At 40.2% G+C, this 16,952-nt stretch overlaps 2 protein-coding genes across 5 annotated transcripts; one reads left to right on the top strand and one right to left on the bottom strand.

Annotated features, from left to right (window-relative positions):
• Positions 1-684: 684 nt before the first annotated feature.
• Positions 685-16,949, top strand: LOC103180401. Its single transcript, XM_007896232.2, has 12 exons — positions 685-2,666; positions 3,555-3,694; positions 3,935-4,098; positions 4,416-4,551; positions 6,146-6,227; positions 6,778-6,944; positions 7,613-7,673; positions 13,722-13,840; positions 15,056-15,212; positions 15,299-15,363; positions 15,627-15,697; positions 16,609-16,949. The coding sequence occupies exons 1-12, from the start codon at positions 1,022-1,024 to the stop codon at positions 16,736-16,738; spliced, it is 2,937 nt and encodes a 978-aa protein (XP_007894423.2). The 5' UTR covers positions 685-1,021; the 3' UTR covers positions 16,739-16,949.
• Positions 8,015-12,548, bottom strand: LOC103180399 (kelch-like protein 9). 4 transcript variants are annotated; one of them, XM_007896228.1, is made up of 6 exons: positions 12,272-12,548; positions 11,987-12,108; positions 10,100-11,249; positions 9,473-9,725; positions 9,164-9,324; positions 8,015-8,562 (listed from the first exon to the last, which is right to left on the bottom strand). In XM_007896228.1, the coding sequence occupies exons 3-6, from the start codon at positions 11,216-11,218 to the stop codon at positions 8,197-8,199; spliced, it is 1,899 nt and encodes a 632-aa protein (XP_007894419.1). In that variant the 5' UTR covers positions 11,219-11,249; positions 11,987-12,108; positions 12,272-12,548; the 3' UTR covers positions 8,015-8,196. The 4 variants fall into 4 exon arrangements, with proteins under 4 accessions (XP_007894419.1, XP_042193219.1, XP_007894421.1 ...); XM_042337285.1 differs by having other exon boundaries at positions 9,164-9,312; XM_007896230.1 differs by having other exon boundaries at positions 9,164-9,309.
• Positions 16,950-16,952: the final 3 nt, after the last annotated feature.

The raw sequence follows: 16,952 nt of genomic DNA, 5'->3' as shown, positions 1-16,952 counted from the left end.
CGCGCAGGTTCGCCTGTTCAAAACGAAGCGGGAACAATCGACTGACTGACTGACGGTTGGGTCGCGTGGCGCCGCCCCCGCCCTCTCTCCCTCTCTCTCTCGCGCTCGCTCCTCTCCCCCCCCCCCCCCCCCAACCACAAACCCCACCCCCTCGCCCCCCGCGCGCGCAGGGCAGGGCAGGGCAGGCGGCGAAGGAGGCGCGAGGCAGAGCGTCCGCCCAAACCCCCACCTCCTCCTCCTCGTGCCCCGTGAGGAGAGGCGCGACGACATGGCCGTCGACTGGACGCTGGCGCTGCAGCTGTCGCTGGCCGTCTCCTGTTGGCTTCCCCTCAGGCTCTCGGCTTCCCCCCTGACCCCGGGCGGCCCGGCCGGCCCGGCCGACGCGCTTCTTCCCGCGGGCCGGCAGGAGCCGCCGGCGGTCGGATGGGCGGCCCCGACGACGGCCGGGGCCGAGGCCGGGGCCGGGGCCTACGAGGCGGCGGCGGCGGCGGCTTCGCCTCGGGGGGAGAGCCCGCCCGTCGCCCCGTCGCCTTCGGACGTGAGCGGCCGGTGGCGGCCGGTTCCCGCTCCTGCCGCGCGGCCCGTCTCGCCCTCCTGGTGGTCCTCCGTCGGGCAGCAGCTGGTCTCCCCGACCATGAGCCCGGCTCCCGGGAGCCCCGCCGCCGCCACCGCCGCCCGGTGGCCCCTGCGGAGGTACTCGCAGCCCATCGACACCCTGACGGTGGTGGAGCAGAAGGAGGAAGGCGACGGCCGGGGCGATGAAGAGAAGAGGAAGGAGGAGGAAGAAGAAGAGGAGCTGCTGTCCGCCCTGGCCGGCAGCGGCATCAACACCGTGACGGTGGTGGAGCAGAAGGAGGAAGGCGGCGGCCGGGGCGATGAAGAAAAGAGGAAGGAGGAGGAAGAAGAAGAGCTGCTGGCCGCCCTGGCCGGCAGCGGCATCAACACCGTGACGGTGGAGGAGGAGAAGAAGAAGAAGAAGAAGGAGGAGGAGGACGAGGAGGAGGACGACGACGACGACGTGATGGTGGTGGAGATGAAGGAAGAGAAAGGGGAAGACGGCGACGACGTGATGGTGGTGGAGATGAAGGAAGAGAAAGGGGACGGCGGCGGCGGCGATAACGATGTGACGGCGCTGGAGGAGGAGGAGGAGGAGGGGAAGGGAGAAGAAGATTATAAAGAAGAAGACGATGAAGGCGACGGCGATGAAGAAGAAGAAGAAGAAGAAGAAACGCCGGGCGACACCGTGACGGTGGTGGAGATAGAGGAAGAAGAAGATGATAATGGAGGAGGAGAAGAAGAAGAAACGCCACCCGTCCTGGTCGAGATGGTGGAAACCTACCCGACCGCCACTGACATTTGGCTGATCGACACCAGCATCATGCCAGAGAGACCTACGCCTCCTCAGCTGATCGAGACCAATTTGAGACATAAGCTTCCTGAGTTTTTCAAAACAAGCAGCATTGTGCGAGACAGACACAAGCCTCCTGACCTGATAGACACCAAGCGTAACAGACACAAGCCTCCTGAGCTGATCGAAACCAGTATCGTACAGCCTCCTGAACAGAAGGTTCCTGAGCTGATAGACACCAGCATCACATTTGATAGCCCACAGCCTCCTGAGCTGATCGAAACCAGTACGGTACAGTCTACTGTACAGAAGCCTCCTGAGCTGATCGAAACCAGTACAATGCAGTCTCCTGTACAGAAGGTTCCTGAGCTGATAGACACCAGCATCAAGCTTGACGAACCCAAGGTTCCTGAGCTGATTGAAACCAAAATCGTACAGTCTGCTGAACAGAAGCCTCCTGAGTTCTTCACCGAGCGTGACAGGACCACGTCTCCTAAGATGATCGAAACTAGTATCGTACAGGAGAAATTCAAGCCTCCTGAGCTGATAGACACCAGCATCAAGCTTGACAGACCCAAACCTCCTGAGTTGATCGAAACCAGTATCTTACAGTCTCCTGTACAGAAACCTCCTGAGCTGATCAAAACCACTACGGTACAGTCTCCTGTACAGAAACCTCCTGAGCTGATTGAAACCAATATTATACAGCCTCCTGTTCAGAAGGTTCCTGAGCTGATTAAGATCGTGGGTGACAGACCCATGTCTCCTAAGGTGATCGAAACTAGCATCGTACAGAAGAGTTCCAAGCCTCCTGAGCTGATAAACACCAGCACCAAGCCTCCTGAGCTGATCGAAACCAGTACGGTACAGTCTCCTGTACAGAAGCCTTCTGAGCTGATTAATATCGTGCGTGGCAGGCCCATGTCTTCTAGGATGATCGGAACTAGCATCGAACAGGAGACACCCAAACCTCTTGAGCTGATTGAAAGCAGTATCGTACAGTCTCCTGTACAGAAGCCTCCTAAGCTAATTAACATTGTGAGTGGCAAGCCCCTGTTTCCTAAGATGATCGGAACTAGCAACGTACAGGAGACACCCAAGCCTCCTGAGCTGATCAAGACCAGTATCATGCCTCCCACCAATGTCCAACTGGTACAGGAGGTCACCTGGCCACCCCCACCCCCGCAGGTGATAGTCAGCCAAGTGGAAATCGAGCGTCCGACCCTCATGTTGAGAGAAATGTATTTCCTCCAGCCCGTGGATCACTTCACTTTCACCAGCAATAACAGAACTTTCCTTCAGCGCTATCTCTTTACTGGTGAGGATTCCCCTTCGCCCTTCTCACATATATATACTGACTGTGTATTTTGTTGGTGAATGCAGCAACCAGTCTGTCCCACAAACAGCAACCACAAAGTGAATGACAAATTTTATTTTGCAGGAATTGTTGGCCAAAACACTGGGAGAAACTCCCTTCTTCTTTCAAATCGTTATGTTCATCCTTATATTCTTATACGCAAACACTATTTCAGTGAGCGAATAGTGAACCTGTGTCACAGGCTCCCTTGCAGGAAGTGTTGATTCTTTCAAACACAGATTAGATAGTTTTCTTTTAGGAAATATAATGGGAAATAAAATAGTACATAGGTAGTTTGGGACATATTTGCAGGCGACCACCAGGAAGGTGGTAGGGGAACTAGACGGACTTTGGTCTTTTTTCGTCCAGCGTTCTTATGATTGCATGTTTTTAGTGATTTTATAGTTTAGAAACAAAACTGGGTCACCTGGCCATCCTCCCCCTCATCAGTATGGGAAGGGAAATAGCCCCCTTCCCCAACCTCGGAGTTTCCGGGTGAGAGGTAATTGGTGATCAAAAGTGACCCATTGTTGCCATAGTTATGCTTCTATTTTCTCTTTTAGATTCCTTAATTTGCTGATTTGACTGTATTTGACTTTTTCTCTCAGATGAGTTATTTTAAACCAGTTTGAATTAATTTATAATTTTAAAATGGACTGCACACTGGTCCATGCTATAAATATAATAATCCTTGCATTTTTATTATTTATATTACACAAAAAAAATCTGAAGTGCTTTGAGATGTCTTGACAACATGATAGGAGCTATGTCAACAGAAATTATCATGCCATTAAAGAAAGTTACGACATAGAAAACTGCCAAATGTTAAGCAGTTTCTTAATATTACAGACCAGTTTGGGGACTCAGGCAATGGACCAATATTCTTCTATACTGGAAATGAAGGGGATATCTGGAACTTTGCCAACAACAGCGGGTTCATCATTGAACAGGCAGCAGAGCAGAATGCTTTGGTGGTTTTTGCTGAACATGTAAGTTTCATTCTAGCCTTATTCTTTAAAAATGCTTTTGATCATTAATTCAAAATGTAGATGTTACTTTTGTGATATATTTCTATGGCAGAATGAGCATTTACTGGATGAACATGTTGGAGTATGAACAAAGGCAAATTCCTATTTTTAGATTAAGTAACTGACTTGAACAATATAAGATCTGCTTTTACGTTTTTTATAAAAGAATTACAAACTCATTCAATACTTCTCCATCTTCAGCGATACTATGGGAAATCCCTTCCATTCGGTACTAAATCATTCGAGAAGTCAAACATTGTGTTCCTATCCGTGGAGCAAGCCTTAGCAGATTTTGTGGTTCTTCTTACAAAGCTAAAAACAGTACTTGATGCTGAAGACAGTCCTGTGATTGCATTTGGTGGCAGGTACATATAGTAATTACTGTAAGGGATTTTAAAGGTTTGTTGCATTGTACTGTACTGAAGCAGGATTCTTTTTAGTGTTCATAATGGTACTAAACAAATATCTATAAAGGGGTAAATTGCAGGGTTACGGGGAAAAGGCAGGTAAATGAGACTGAATGGATTCACCTTTAAAAGAGCCAGTACAGACATGTTGGGCTGAATGACTATGATTAGATTTGTACGTTTTTTATTCCCAAGCACTCACATAATTGCTAATCATGCTTTTACTTTTTATTAAACCTGTTGATAATATTCTGCTTATAACTATTTTTTTCCAGCTATGGCGGAATGTTAAGTGCCTATATGAGAATGAAATATCCCAATATTGTATTGGGAGCCCTAGCTTCAAGTGCACCTATCTTCTCCACAGCAGGCATTGGCAGTTCAGCTCAGTTTTTCCGTGATGTAACTAAAGTGAGTACGCGCCATCTTTTTGGGGGGATTATTTAAGAAGCGAGCAATCTAAATCCTTCGGTGCAATTAAGGCACCACATTTAGATTTGTACAGCACTTTTAAAACTTTCAAGAAGTGAAAAATACTTGATGCACCGCAGTGTATTATCACTACTCCAGTGACACTTCTACATACATGTAAGTCAGTTGAAAGATGTCAACAAACGGGTGTAAGCCTCGTTCAGTTGGTTAGTTGGTAGTACTCTCATCTCTGAGGCAGAGGTTGTGGGTTCAAGCCCCATCTTGGTACTTTGAACTCACACAGTCGAGGCTGCCACTTCAGGGCAGTGCTCGAGAAGTATAGATAAAATTGATCATACATTTTATGGGACCTTCCTGTGTCTGCTTCGTTTGCCTATAAAATACACAGGAACAATATTTTACAGTAAATTCTGTGAAGCAATTTAGATAACCTGACGTGAAAGGTTGATGCAATGCCAAGTGCAAGTATAACGGCGTACAGAGCCCTCTGCTGGGTGATTTGTTTGTTCCACTTCAGATTTTTTGTGTGGTAGAGTGGAGGAAAACGTGTTTGCACCTGTGGTTTCTCTTGTGCGAAATTTGTGATTTTATCAAACAGCTACACTCGTTTATTTTCATGTACCTAATATTGATAACTTAGAGACAGCTGCATAGAATGAGGTAAGGGTTAGATAGACCTGAAAAGATAATAAATAAATAATATACATATCGGAAGACCAAATCTCTGAAGGTGGATGTCTTTTTAAAAGATATTTTACTTCTTGCATTCCTTTTCCGTCCATATTGGTTTGAGCATTACTGCTCATAGGAACACAGGGACAAGAATAGGCCATTCAGCCCTTCAAGCCTGTTCTATCAGCCATGATATAATAGAATGGCAGAACAGGCTCGAAATAGTTTGACTATGTTTTTGTGGTACCTGCATTTATCGGACTGCCATTGTCTGCTCTCTGTAACCTTATATTTGGTGGCAGTCAATCAGTGTGTTCAAAAGAGGATGCACGTATAGAATAATCTTATGAGAAAGATCTGAAAATGACTAAGAAACATTTCATTTTTAAAAAAAATGCAGGATCAACAATTGAAGGAGATTAATGCGAACAATATAATTACATAACATCGTAACAACGAACAACTGGAATCAATAAATACAGAAATGTCTTTTGGTTCAGAGCAGTTTCCTTCTCTGGGTACTCCTTCTGTTATGTTGATCACGTATATTATGTGCCATGTGCAGAGCAGGAATTGCAGGTTCCTTTAATGATGTATTTAACAACTAATGGAAAAAAAATTTTTTATTGCATAATTAAATTATTTTAGTTGGTTAATTACATAACAGGGATACCTATTGTTCCTCTCAGTACATATCTGCATATAGTTTATTGATGACCTATAATACACATGGCGAAAATCGACCCCTCTTCAATGTAAAAGACTCCTTTCACTAAAACCCTTTCCTTGAGCATTTGGATATAATTGGCACAATTATGCAATAAATACAATAACCTGTCCCTAGTGGCGTTTTCGTCTGGACTGCATTATTATATATGATTATAATCTTGTCTTTGATCAGGAATTTGAACGTTGCAACTCTGACTGTCCTCAGCAAATCCGGGAAGCTTTTCAGGCACTTGAAGCCTTGGGGCAACAAGAAGGTATCTATAGTTCAGGGTTCAAAATAATTATTTTCATTTCTGAGGGTTTATTTACTCAGCTTTCATTTGGTGAAAGTTATCAGTACACAATCAATATATATCCAGGAACTTTAGATAATTGTACATAGTACAATTTTGTGTGTGGTGATCGAGGTTGGACCCGAATTAGCTTTCAAGGGAGAGCCAGAAAAATGTTAAAATGAATAGCATACAGGAGTATGGTAAAAGAGCAAGTAACTTAGACTGAATGGATTGATCTTTCAAATAGCCAGCATAGGCACAAGGTCCGAATGGCCTTCTGTAGTGTAAATATCTATGGTTCAACCTTCAAAACTTTTCACTTAAAGATGTTTGCTTTGCAGCAGTTTTTAAATCTGCTTGTGCAATACCTTGAATAACACTCATTTCTGAAATGTAGAATTCTAGGGTTCTGAGGAACTGTGATATGTAAATCCGTACTTGTGACCAAGTGTTTGAGAGAGGATGAGTGAATAGACAAAAATTGAATTTCTCTCATTAATCTACATCATTCAAAATTGGTGTTATACAGAATGGAATGAGATCACAAACAAAATGCATCTGTGTGAAGCAGTAATGTCTCTAAAAGATATTGAACGACTTTATGGATGGGCAAGAAATGGATTTACAGTTATAGCGATGTACAACTATCCTTACCAGATGAATACACCAAGAAGTTTACCTGAAAATCCAGTGAATGTAAGCATCAAGTCTTGGATTTTATTTTTCACAAAAACGTTTTAAAAATTCCAGAATGTATATCAGAGGATATTTTTGTTTGTTTATTAAAATAATCGTTTGCAATGAATCACAATATTTATCATTTATCTGTAAATAAACACTACAGTGTACAACATTTTCACTGCATATTTTTGAAATTCCACATAGTCTTAATCTGTAAGAGCATTTGGTTTTTCATGTTGTGCCTTTTTGTGGGCTCTTAGTTGCTGTGTTGGCCCACAAATATACAGGCACTAAACTTTACAGAAACCTCTGGTGTGTTTCTGATGTTTCAGCTCCATTAGGTACTTTATCAAATGCAAAGGTTATTGTTATGATTGTGCAGAATTGTGGAATTTTTTAAAATCCTTTATTATTTTATTATATTAATTTTAATGCAAGTTTTCCACTGGTCTTAAAAAATAACCAGCTTCCAGATTAGAATTTTAAGACATTTCCACAATTAACATATGCGTTATTACGTTATAAGATAAAATGATTTTGAAAGTTTGAATGCTAAAACTAGTCTGAATTCCCAGCCCTTGATAACATTAGTATTTTGAAAATCCTATTGCAGGAAAAGAAGTTTAGGGAATCATATACATGTTTGCTGTTGTATAATTTATTAATAATGCTATTCTCTTTAGATTGTCTGCCGTATTATTGAATTAATTCCTGATCCTATCGAAGCCTTACGAGCAGGTTTAGGTAAGCTTGCTATTTTCAAATGTATAATGGACACTGAGGGATAGTATTGCTGTAAAAAATGTTGGCAGATAATCAGCCATACACTCGATCTGGATTATAAATGATGCTTTGGACATAACTAGTTGATGAAATTACTGCAGTTAATTCCCTGGCATTGCTTATTTTATGTGCATGTAATGCAGCTAAGTGATTTTGATTTCCCAGCATCTTTTGGTGAAAAATTAATGTCAATGGCCAATATGAAGTTCAGCAGTACTGTTAAAATTGTAATGCTTTTAATTTATAAGGCAAACAAAAGTACTTAATGTAACATAACACAGGAAGCGATGTTTCATAAACAAAGCTGTACGTATATTTAGGTTATAAGAAAAATGCAAATGTCTAAATAGACTACAAAATTAAACAGTGGGCTGATGGCTTTGTTAAAAGGTTTCACTACAAGTCTTGTGCTTTCCTATGGCACATAGCTCCATTTTTAATTTTCATTCATTCACATGTGCATATATTGTTATTGTATCTCACACTAATCGGTTACAAGTAGTTTGAGGGTAGAACTCTTTTTGCTGCCAAGGAGCGGATGTACTCTCTCCTCTCGCTTCAACTTGTTCAAAACTTCATCACAGAGTTTAAGTGTGCAGGCAGCATGATCCATCAGTGGGAGAGGTAGGGCTCCTACTCTTTCCCACCTGCGGGCCTCAGGGTGATAGATAAAGACACTATCCTTTTTCATCATTTGATGCAGAGAGCCTCCACCTGTGATGTATAGTTTAGAATTATGAACTGAGGTGCTGAATTGACAGCAGTTGAAGGGAGATACTTTAAGTGTGGTCCACTGGTCCGTTCCAGGGACATAATATTCTGTTTCATTTACGTGAACCCATTCGCTTGACTGTAGAAGAAATGAGTGGATCTTAGTTAAAAAAATTAATATAATTCAAAATAAAAAGCACTTTAATACAATGTGAGACCATTTAAAAAAAATTTTTTTGCTGCCTGCAAATGTCATAATGTAATAAGAACAGGTGGCACGTGTATGGTAAACAAACGTCTCCTAGTAACATCACCACATGCTGTTAACAGTTCACACTTCAGAGTAGTTTTCATTTAAAATGACAATATTTTTATATTCTGCATTATTCAAATTTGGTTTAAAAGTAATTAAACAATAGATTTATTTAGGCATTTGTATCTCGCAGTGATGTCTCCATTCAGTTTCCTCTATTTTTATCCCAAATGTGTTATCATTTGAATGAGTATAAACTACTGTGAAAATAATGAATTGTCCTCATTACCTAATAATTTCAGCATCCTATTGATATTAATGTTGATGTCCCACCTGATCTGTTGATGACTGCTCTTAGATGAAGAATTTACTTCAAAAGAGCAGTCATTGAGGTCATAACATGCTATAAAACTATTAGTATGCATTAAATAACAAGTACTGACTTTGAATTTTAAGTAAAAACGTAAATATTTAAAGCTTCACTTACTGAGTTTAAAGCTCTTCCTCCTACACAGAATATTTTGTCTCCAATGGTAGCCATTCCGTGGTCACACCTGGCAAATGTCATGGCTCTGTTGACGATCCACCTTTGTAGTCTTGGGAGATAGCTATATATATCTTTCAGAGTTACCCCTGCTGAAAATCCACCTAATTAGTGTGATAAGAAAGTGATTACATGTCAAATCCATGTCAAATACAAGGATTATTATTAATGACGTCAGGATTACTGACACTAATTTACATTTTCTAAAAAAAAACATGTAATGGATAGCGACAGCACCATCTCCAATCTCACCTGATATGTACAAGATGGCTTTATGCACAGCCCCTGCATGGTCTGCCACCGCCACTGGGAATGGTGCTGCAAATTGCCACTTGTTCTCTACAGGCTTGTATTCTTCAACTGTGTTGGTGAGGTTTCCTTGAATTGTCCCACCTGCCACCGAAATGATGTGGTCTAAAACTGTGTCCGCATGAAAACGTGTACGCCTTTCCAGCATTCCAGCAACCTGCAGCCATGAGTTATTCCTGACATCAAACCTAAAAACCTGATGGAAAGCGAAGCAGTTAGATGGGTCAACCTACTTCAACACTAGGCCTAAATATGTTTCACATTGTGTACTTTTAATCTATTTTCTTAAAAGACTTTTAAGATCTTTTTATACAGGCATTTATTTATAAATTGAATATTGAATATAGAAATGGGTAAACTGTATAGCATTTAGAAGAGGGAAGGAGGTAGAGCGGTATAGAAGAGGGGTGGAGGCTCGTGGAGAGTATATCCACCAGCATGGGCTACTTAGGCCAAATGGTCTGTTTCTGTGCTATAACATTCTATGTAATTCATAACTTAATCCCACAGACACGGGTCTAATTCAAAATCCCATCATTAATCTGGCACCCAATTTATAAAGACACTTGCCTCGTTTGACGGTTGTTTTCCATTGGCTTCGAATCTGTGTTGCCCACCAATAACAAACACAAAGTCATTTACAACCACCACCTTATGATGGTACAAAGGAATGCACATTTCCCCCATTTTTCTCCAGCAACTGCCAGTTTCATCTGCAACCCAAACATCGCTGCAAATTCTGTTATCCTTTGTACGCCCTCCAAGAATCACCAAATGATCAGTGATCGAGCGGATCTGAGATCGTGCCGACTGTATGAGCGGCTGGGCGTACAGGTGGGAATGGTAACTTAGTGCTTCTTGGAGGTATCTGTGACATTGGAGATTAGTTTTCATGAGCGATGTTTCTTGAACACACTTCTGCAGTTTGGCTGCTGGGATGAGGCAGAACCGAATTCTTTTCAGAATTTCCGCTGCATCCTTTAACCTGTTCTCATCATGATATAGCCACCGTATTGTGCAGTCAAACAGTTCCAGTTCACTGTAGCCTTGTATGCCATTATCGTCCAGGATTGTACAAAGAGCTACTTTATCCAGTTCTACCAGAGAGCGATGATTTCCCAAAATGTGTTTGTAGTACTGACCCACATACGAAGCTGCCTTTTGTTTTAAGTCCTGTGGCCCAGATTTTTGGGTTATTTTAACAATGTCCATGCAGTTTCTCTGACTAAGGCATTCTTCAAGGAATTTAAAGCATAGTTTGATTGCATCCCTGACGAGCAAAATCTCTGCTGCTTTGAGTATCTCTTCTATCGTGTCTAAAGTAAGGTTGAGTCTGTTTGAATAAACAAAATCCAGCACGTGTTTGAGTCCTCGTGCACTAACATTGTTCAATTTAATAACTATATTCTGTTGATTCCCTGGAGCTGCGGTTTTGGCACCAAACAGTAGCTTACAGTAACTGCTCACAGATGCCAAGATGACTTTGTGTACTGGAAAGGTGATTCCTTCCGCCTCCAGCATAATATCACACAGGATATTTCTCGTACGCAAGTTGAAGAGACCTTCCAGTAATTTATCCGGGTAGGCGTCTGATACAAGTGGTTGATGTTCTAAACAGTTCTGTAAAGTGTCTGACATTTTTCTGAGGGTGGAAGAAAGCTGTTTTAGGAGTTGTAGTTCTTCAACCATCTGGCAGTATTTTTGCTGTTACAAGCTGCAGCTTGGTACAAAAAACATAATGTCAGTACGCTGTAATGCTATGTAAGAGTTTCAAATGTCAGACAAGTATAAAGCAATGTCTTAAAAGATTCATCTTCTATGTTACAACTAACTTAATGCTAGTTAAGGTAGTCCCAAAGACTCCATTCTTTAGAGGCCTATCACTTCTGCACTTTTCAGCTCCTAAACTGGAACAACAACAAATAGCATATATATATATACTGTGTGTATATATATATATAATATATATATATAATATAGCACCTTTCATTTCGGGACTCCTCGAGCTGGGGTTATAGTCAAGAGGGGTAGAGGACAAGGGAAGTGGAGTTGGGATGGTGGTCAAAGGCACAGTCAAAGAGGAAGCTATTGAGATGGTCCTTAAAGGAGGCAAGGGATGGAAGGAAACAGAAAGGGTAATGGTACGGATGTGGGGTTTGAAAGAGAGTTGAGAGTCGAACAAGACACCAAGGTTCTGGACTGGTGCTGGACTGGCTCAGTGAGGTGGAGAATGCATCCATGAATAGCAATGGTGTGAGCACTGACAGGAGCCAAGTAGGAGGGCCTCAGTCTAATATTCAACCACTAAAATATTACAAAAACATAATTTTAAGTTTAAAAATAAGCTGCTTTCCCTTTATTTCATTTCAACTTCATTTTTATTGTTCTTACTCCTTTGTTCTACTGCTGTTCTGTAATCCTTTTCTGACGATATTTATCTGTAAATTTGGTTGTTACCTTAATTCTTCCAGTGATTATTGTTCATTTTGGTTCAAAGCTGGCAGCCACTTATTCAAGTCAGGTAAAAGTGAGAAACTTGATTCAAATCCGATCAATCTCTAACCGAGAACCTGATCAATCTCCAACCGAGAAAAAAATGACAAACTACAGTATATTTAAAATCCGTAAAAGAATAAATACTTGAATCTCTTCTGTTTGCTTTAGTACTTTAGTTATGTCATATGATATTTAAACAATCTGAACAAGACGAATGAACTCAGTAATCATTACTGCCGTTAATACCTTTCTGATCGTCCTGCTTCTTCCAACACCACAATTCTTTGAAGATGCCTCGGTGCTTGGTTTGTTTCACTACCTGTAGCTATGGAGAAGTCTGTCCAGTTAAGGTAATGAAAGTCTACCAAAGTACAAATACTCCTCTCATCTTTGACGATTAGTAGCCGTTGTCTTATATCACAAAATGTTCATTGGTCGCAGCTTCTACAAAACATATTGCTGCTCATTCCCTTTTTTCTTGCCTTGGACACAGTGAGATGTTTTCAACCTTGCTGCTTAGTTCCACCTTTAGTGTTTTATCTTGAGCAGGTAATGTGTGTGTCAGCAGTACTTGCCTGAACATGTCTGACTACTTACTGGACAAATGAAATGACGTTGGCATTTAGCTACGTATTGTCACTTGCTGACCAACACAGCTTTCGTTCTGTATTTCAAAGGTCATGCTATCAGTCAGCATTCCTGTTTGGCTTTTTAAAATAGTTTGAACCATGTAGAAAAAAAAACTTCCATTTGTTTGACCAGCACTGTTTGTTGAAATGCTGCTAAAAATATAACTAGAGTTCTGTGAGCTTCAAAGGTGATTCTATGTTTAGTTTTATCTGTATTCTTAGTGCAAAACTATCACCAGCCAATAGGAATTTCAACTAACCTTTTGCCTGTGTATATTCTGTAAGTGGTAAGTGAACTTTTTAAGGGGTAACTTGCATTTGCAAAGATTATCAAAGGATTATTATACGAATTGAATATATATTTGAAATTCCTTTATGTTACCTGTACAGTAAGTCAATTGAGTGTAATGTTAGCAATTGTTGTCTTTGAAAAGTATAGCTTTCGTTCAGTATAAAGCTGTGGAGTCCTGTAGCTCTGGTTAGAGCACTCGCTTTGCAAGCGAGAGACCGGAGTTCAATTCCAGGCAGGTCAGGGCGAAACCTTGGGCAAGTTTTCTTACTCCACACACCTGATAATAATCCCTCCAAAACAAAACAATAATAAATTGGTCATTTTCAATCTACAACTGTTTGTGGGAATTGCTGTGCACAATTGGCTGCCGCGTTCGCCCACAAATATACAGTCAATTCACTTTACAGTGTGTTCTGTGAAGCGCTTTGGGATGTCCTCCCGACGTGAAAAGCGCTATATCAAATGCAAGGATTATTATTATTATAAATACGCTTTATACTCTATAATTGATATTATACTCTTATCGTTTATTCCTACATTGTTCCGCTTCCAGTAAAATTATCCATTTGGTACACTGACACAGACTAATTGATTGGCCTGTTTCATTCTATGTAATTCTATGATTGTGTGCCTGAAACTTGAATAGGTGGTTGTGTTAATTTGCAATATTAACTGAAAATTTTACATGTAGAGTATGTACAAATTTTATTTGTACGTAAAATTAGCAACTGGCAGTCGATATTCCTGTTATTTTTCCCCAATATTCTTTTTTCAGAAATCTATTACAATATTTCTGGGGATTTAAGGTGTTTCGATATCTATACGCAGTTTATGCCCTGTGCTGATCCAACTGGCTGTGCCCTGGGTTCAGAAGGTCAGGCGTGGGATTTTCAGGTAGTTGTACTTTTCTGTATTGATTTATAACATGTGGAAGAAGTGCAGCATAACATTACCGTCATTATAAATTGTAGAAAAGGTGCATTAGTTAATGCCTCTAATGTGATTATAGTAGTAAGGTTGTAAATTGTGAAAATCTCCTTTATTGTAACTTTGTGTTCAAGAATTCAAAACCTCTGAATTTAAACAGATTTTAATTTAATGTAAGCTTACTTTAATGTATTGTTATTGCCTTATTGCCCTATCATACAGCATGATTTTTGTGCTTTTTATTTTGGTCATCGATTAGAATGATTTGTAAGAGGTCATAAAATACAAGACAAACATACGAAAGTATTGTTTTGCAACAAACCAAAGAAATGATGCCCACCTAAACTCACTTCTTCCACATATATATACATATATATACAACTCCTTTTTTCATCTTTTTCTATCATGTGACTGATTATTTTGTGCTAATGTATAAAATGTATGCATTCACAGAATTGGAATGCTGATTTCAGAACGATTTACACATGAATTATTTGAAACCAGATTGACATGTTCTGTGTTTGTGTAAATGTGTGCCAATTGATGGAACTCAGACAGCTTGTTAAACATAAAAATATTTATCAATTTAGATTAATTTAATGTCAGTGAAGATGAGCTGTGTGCACAATTTGGGATTGAAATTAGACGGATTTCCATTAGACTTCACATTAATGGAAATGTATGCTATCTGTGTAAATACTTTACAGTGCATAATATGTACACTTTTTGCTAATGTTTGGAAAGTAGGCACTTAAGTCACATGTTGAAAAGTAATTATATTTATTTTTAGACATCAGACCAAATGCCACTATCTTAATTTATTATAACCAATTATTAAATAAATAAGCCTACGTATATTTATGGCACTTTATACAAAATATAAAATACTAATTTCCCTGAGTGGAAGGGATGAAGAGAGGTAGAGTGAGTCAAAACAATTAGAATTTGCTTGTTGTATGACATTCTAAAGATTTCCTGTGCTATCTTGTGAATTATGTCCACAAAGGGGGAATGCCAAACAGCACACTATTCACAAGCGGCTCTTTAACCAAGGTACAAAATCACAACATGGCGTTTCAAATGGCAATGCTGGAAAACAAACCACACCAATTAAACTTGGGTACTTTGGAAAGGTAAATATTTTAGTTCAATGAGTAAAATATTCCTTGTATTTTTTTTCAGGCTTGCACTGAAATCAACTTACTGTATGAAAGTAATGGTCTCACAGACATGTTCCCTGCCATGCCCTTCACTGAGACCATGAGAGAGGAATATTGCCACAGAAAATGGGGTGTGAGACCAAGCCAAGATTGGTTAAAACTACAATACTGGGGAAATGGTAACTTACTGTACATTAATTATTACATTTTGTTGTTTCTTTGTGCTGCATACAGTATGTTACTACCATCTAATGTGTTATTGCAGATTTGACTACTGCAAGCAATATAATATTTTCCAATGGCATCTTGGATCCATGGGCAAATGGTGGTGTAAGTATCTGTTACACTGTGATAGGTTTAAAATGTTAAGTCTTTGAGACAGCTACTAAATTCAAGAGTGGTGGTTCTTGGCAGTTGGCCTCCTACAAATCAAAATCGGTTTCAATCATAGTCTATTATTTTGCATGAAGACAAAACATCCCATTCCAGTGGAACATGATTACATTTCAGTTACTGGACAATTAAATATTTATACAATGAAAATTTATACCATGTGGTGCACAAAGTAATTTTTTTCTGTATGTATGAAATAGGTACTCAAAAACGTGAGTTCCTCGGTGATTGCTCTCATCATCGATGGAGCAGCACACCATCTGGATCTGAGGTGAGTTGACTGAACCGAGTCTTGCGAGACTTGCATTGTTAGAGATGCTGTCCCTTTGGATGAGACGTTAAACTGAGCTCTTGTCTGTTCAATTAGGCATTAAAGATCCCATGGCGCTATTTGAAAAGAGAAGGGAGATTCTCCCAATATTTTAGCCAATAATCCACAAGATAAAATTGGTCATTCACCTCTTGGCCGCTTGTAGGACGTTGCTGCGTGCAAATTGTTGTCTCATTGGCCTACAAATACAGTCCCTAAGCTTTACTTTCACTTTACCTAAATCCCATGCAGCGCTTTTGAGATTTAAGTTCAAATTCATGTTTGTTGTACCCATGGAATGACCAGTTAGGTCTTGGAAGTCAATTTATACCTGTGATGCCATTGGACAAATTATCACAAGATTCTGGTCCCCACATTACAGAAAGGATGTTGAGGCACTAGAGAGGGTGCAAAGGAGATTCCCAAGGATGATCCCAGAGCTGAGGGGTTATACCAATCAGGAAAGGCTGAATCTACTTGGGCTCTTCTCTTGAAAAGAGGGTAAGGGGTGACCTGATCATTTAAAATGATGAAAGGTTTTGATAGGATAGACATAGGGAAGAAGTTTCACTTGTGGGAGAGACCAAAACCAGAGGCCATCAATATAAAATAGTCCCCAATAGATCAAATAGGGAAGTTTCTGCTTGAAGGGTTAGTTGAAGAAGGGCAGGGAGGAGGCTCATGTGGAGCATAAACACCGGCATAGACCAGTTGTTTGACCTGTTTCTGCATATTCCAAGGTAAAGATTCTATAAAACCATTGTCATTGAAAAGTGAAGTGCCCAGAATAGCCAGCGTCTTGCTACTGTGTATATGTGTTTGAAGTAAGAGGTTTATTTAAATCAAAACAATTGGTCAATTGTCTCTTTCAGAGGTTCTCATCCTCGTGATCCAGCAGCTGTTACGTTAGCTCGTAAGGTCGAATCTTTGATAATTAAGACATGGGTGAAAAAACATCAGCTTTACATCACTCACGTTTATTCTAAACGAGTGATAACTTGACCCAACCTATAAATGTATTTATAGGTTCCTGTTAGAACTAATTCTGAGTAATTAAAGCCTTTTGAGATTTGAAATTGAATGTAATGATGGAGGTTTTATTTTTTGTTAACGTACTCATCTCAGGGTAAAACCAGGTAAAATTAATGCAATGTTATTTTAAGACAAACTATTCAGGAGTATGATGTGAAATAAAATTGTTTGATGGAAGACAGAA

Source organism: Callorhinchus milii, unplaced genomic scaffold (genome assembly GCF_018977255.1).
Source record: "Callorhinchus milii isolate IMCB2004 unplaced genomic scaffold, IMCB_Cmil_1.0 Scaffold8, whole genome shotgun sequence".
Taxonomy (NCBI): Eukaryota; Metazoa; Chordata; class Chondrichthyes; order Chimaeriformes; family Callorhinchidae; genus Callorhinchus; species Callorhinchus milii.
The sequence above is the reverse complement of the archived record's forward strand: the minus strand, read 5'-3'. Positions and strand labels throughout refer to the sequence as shown.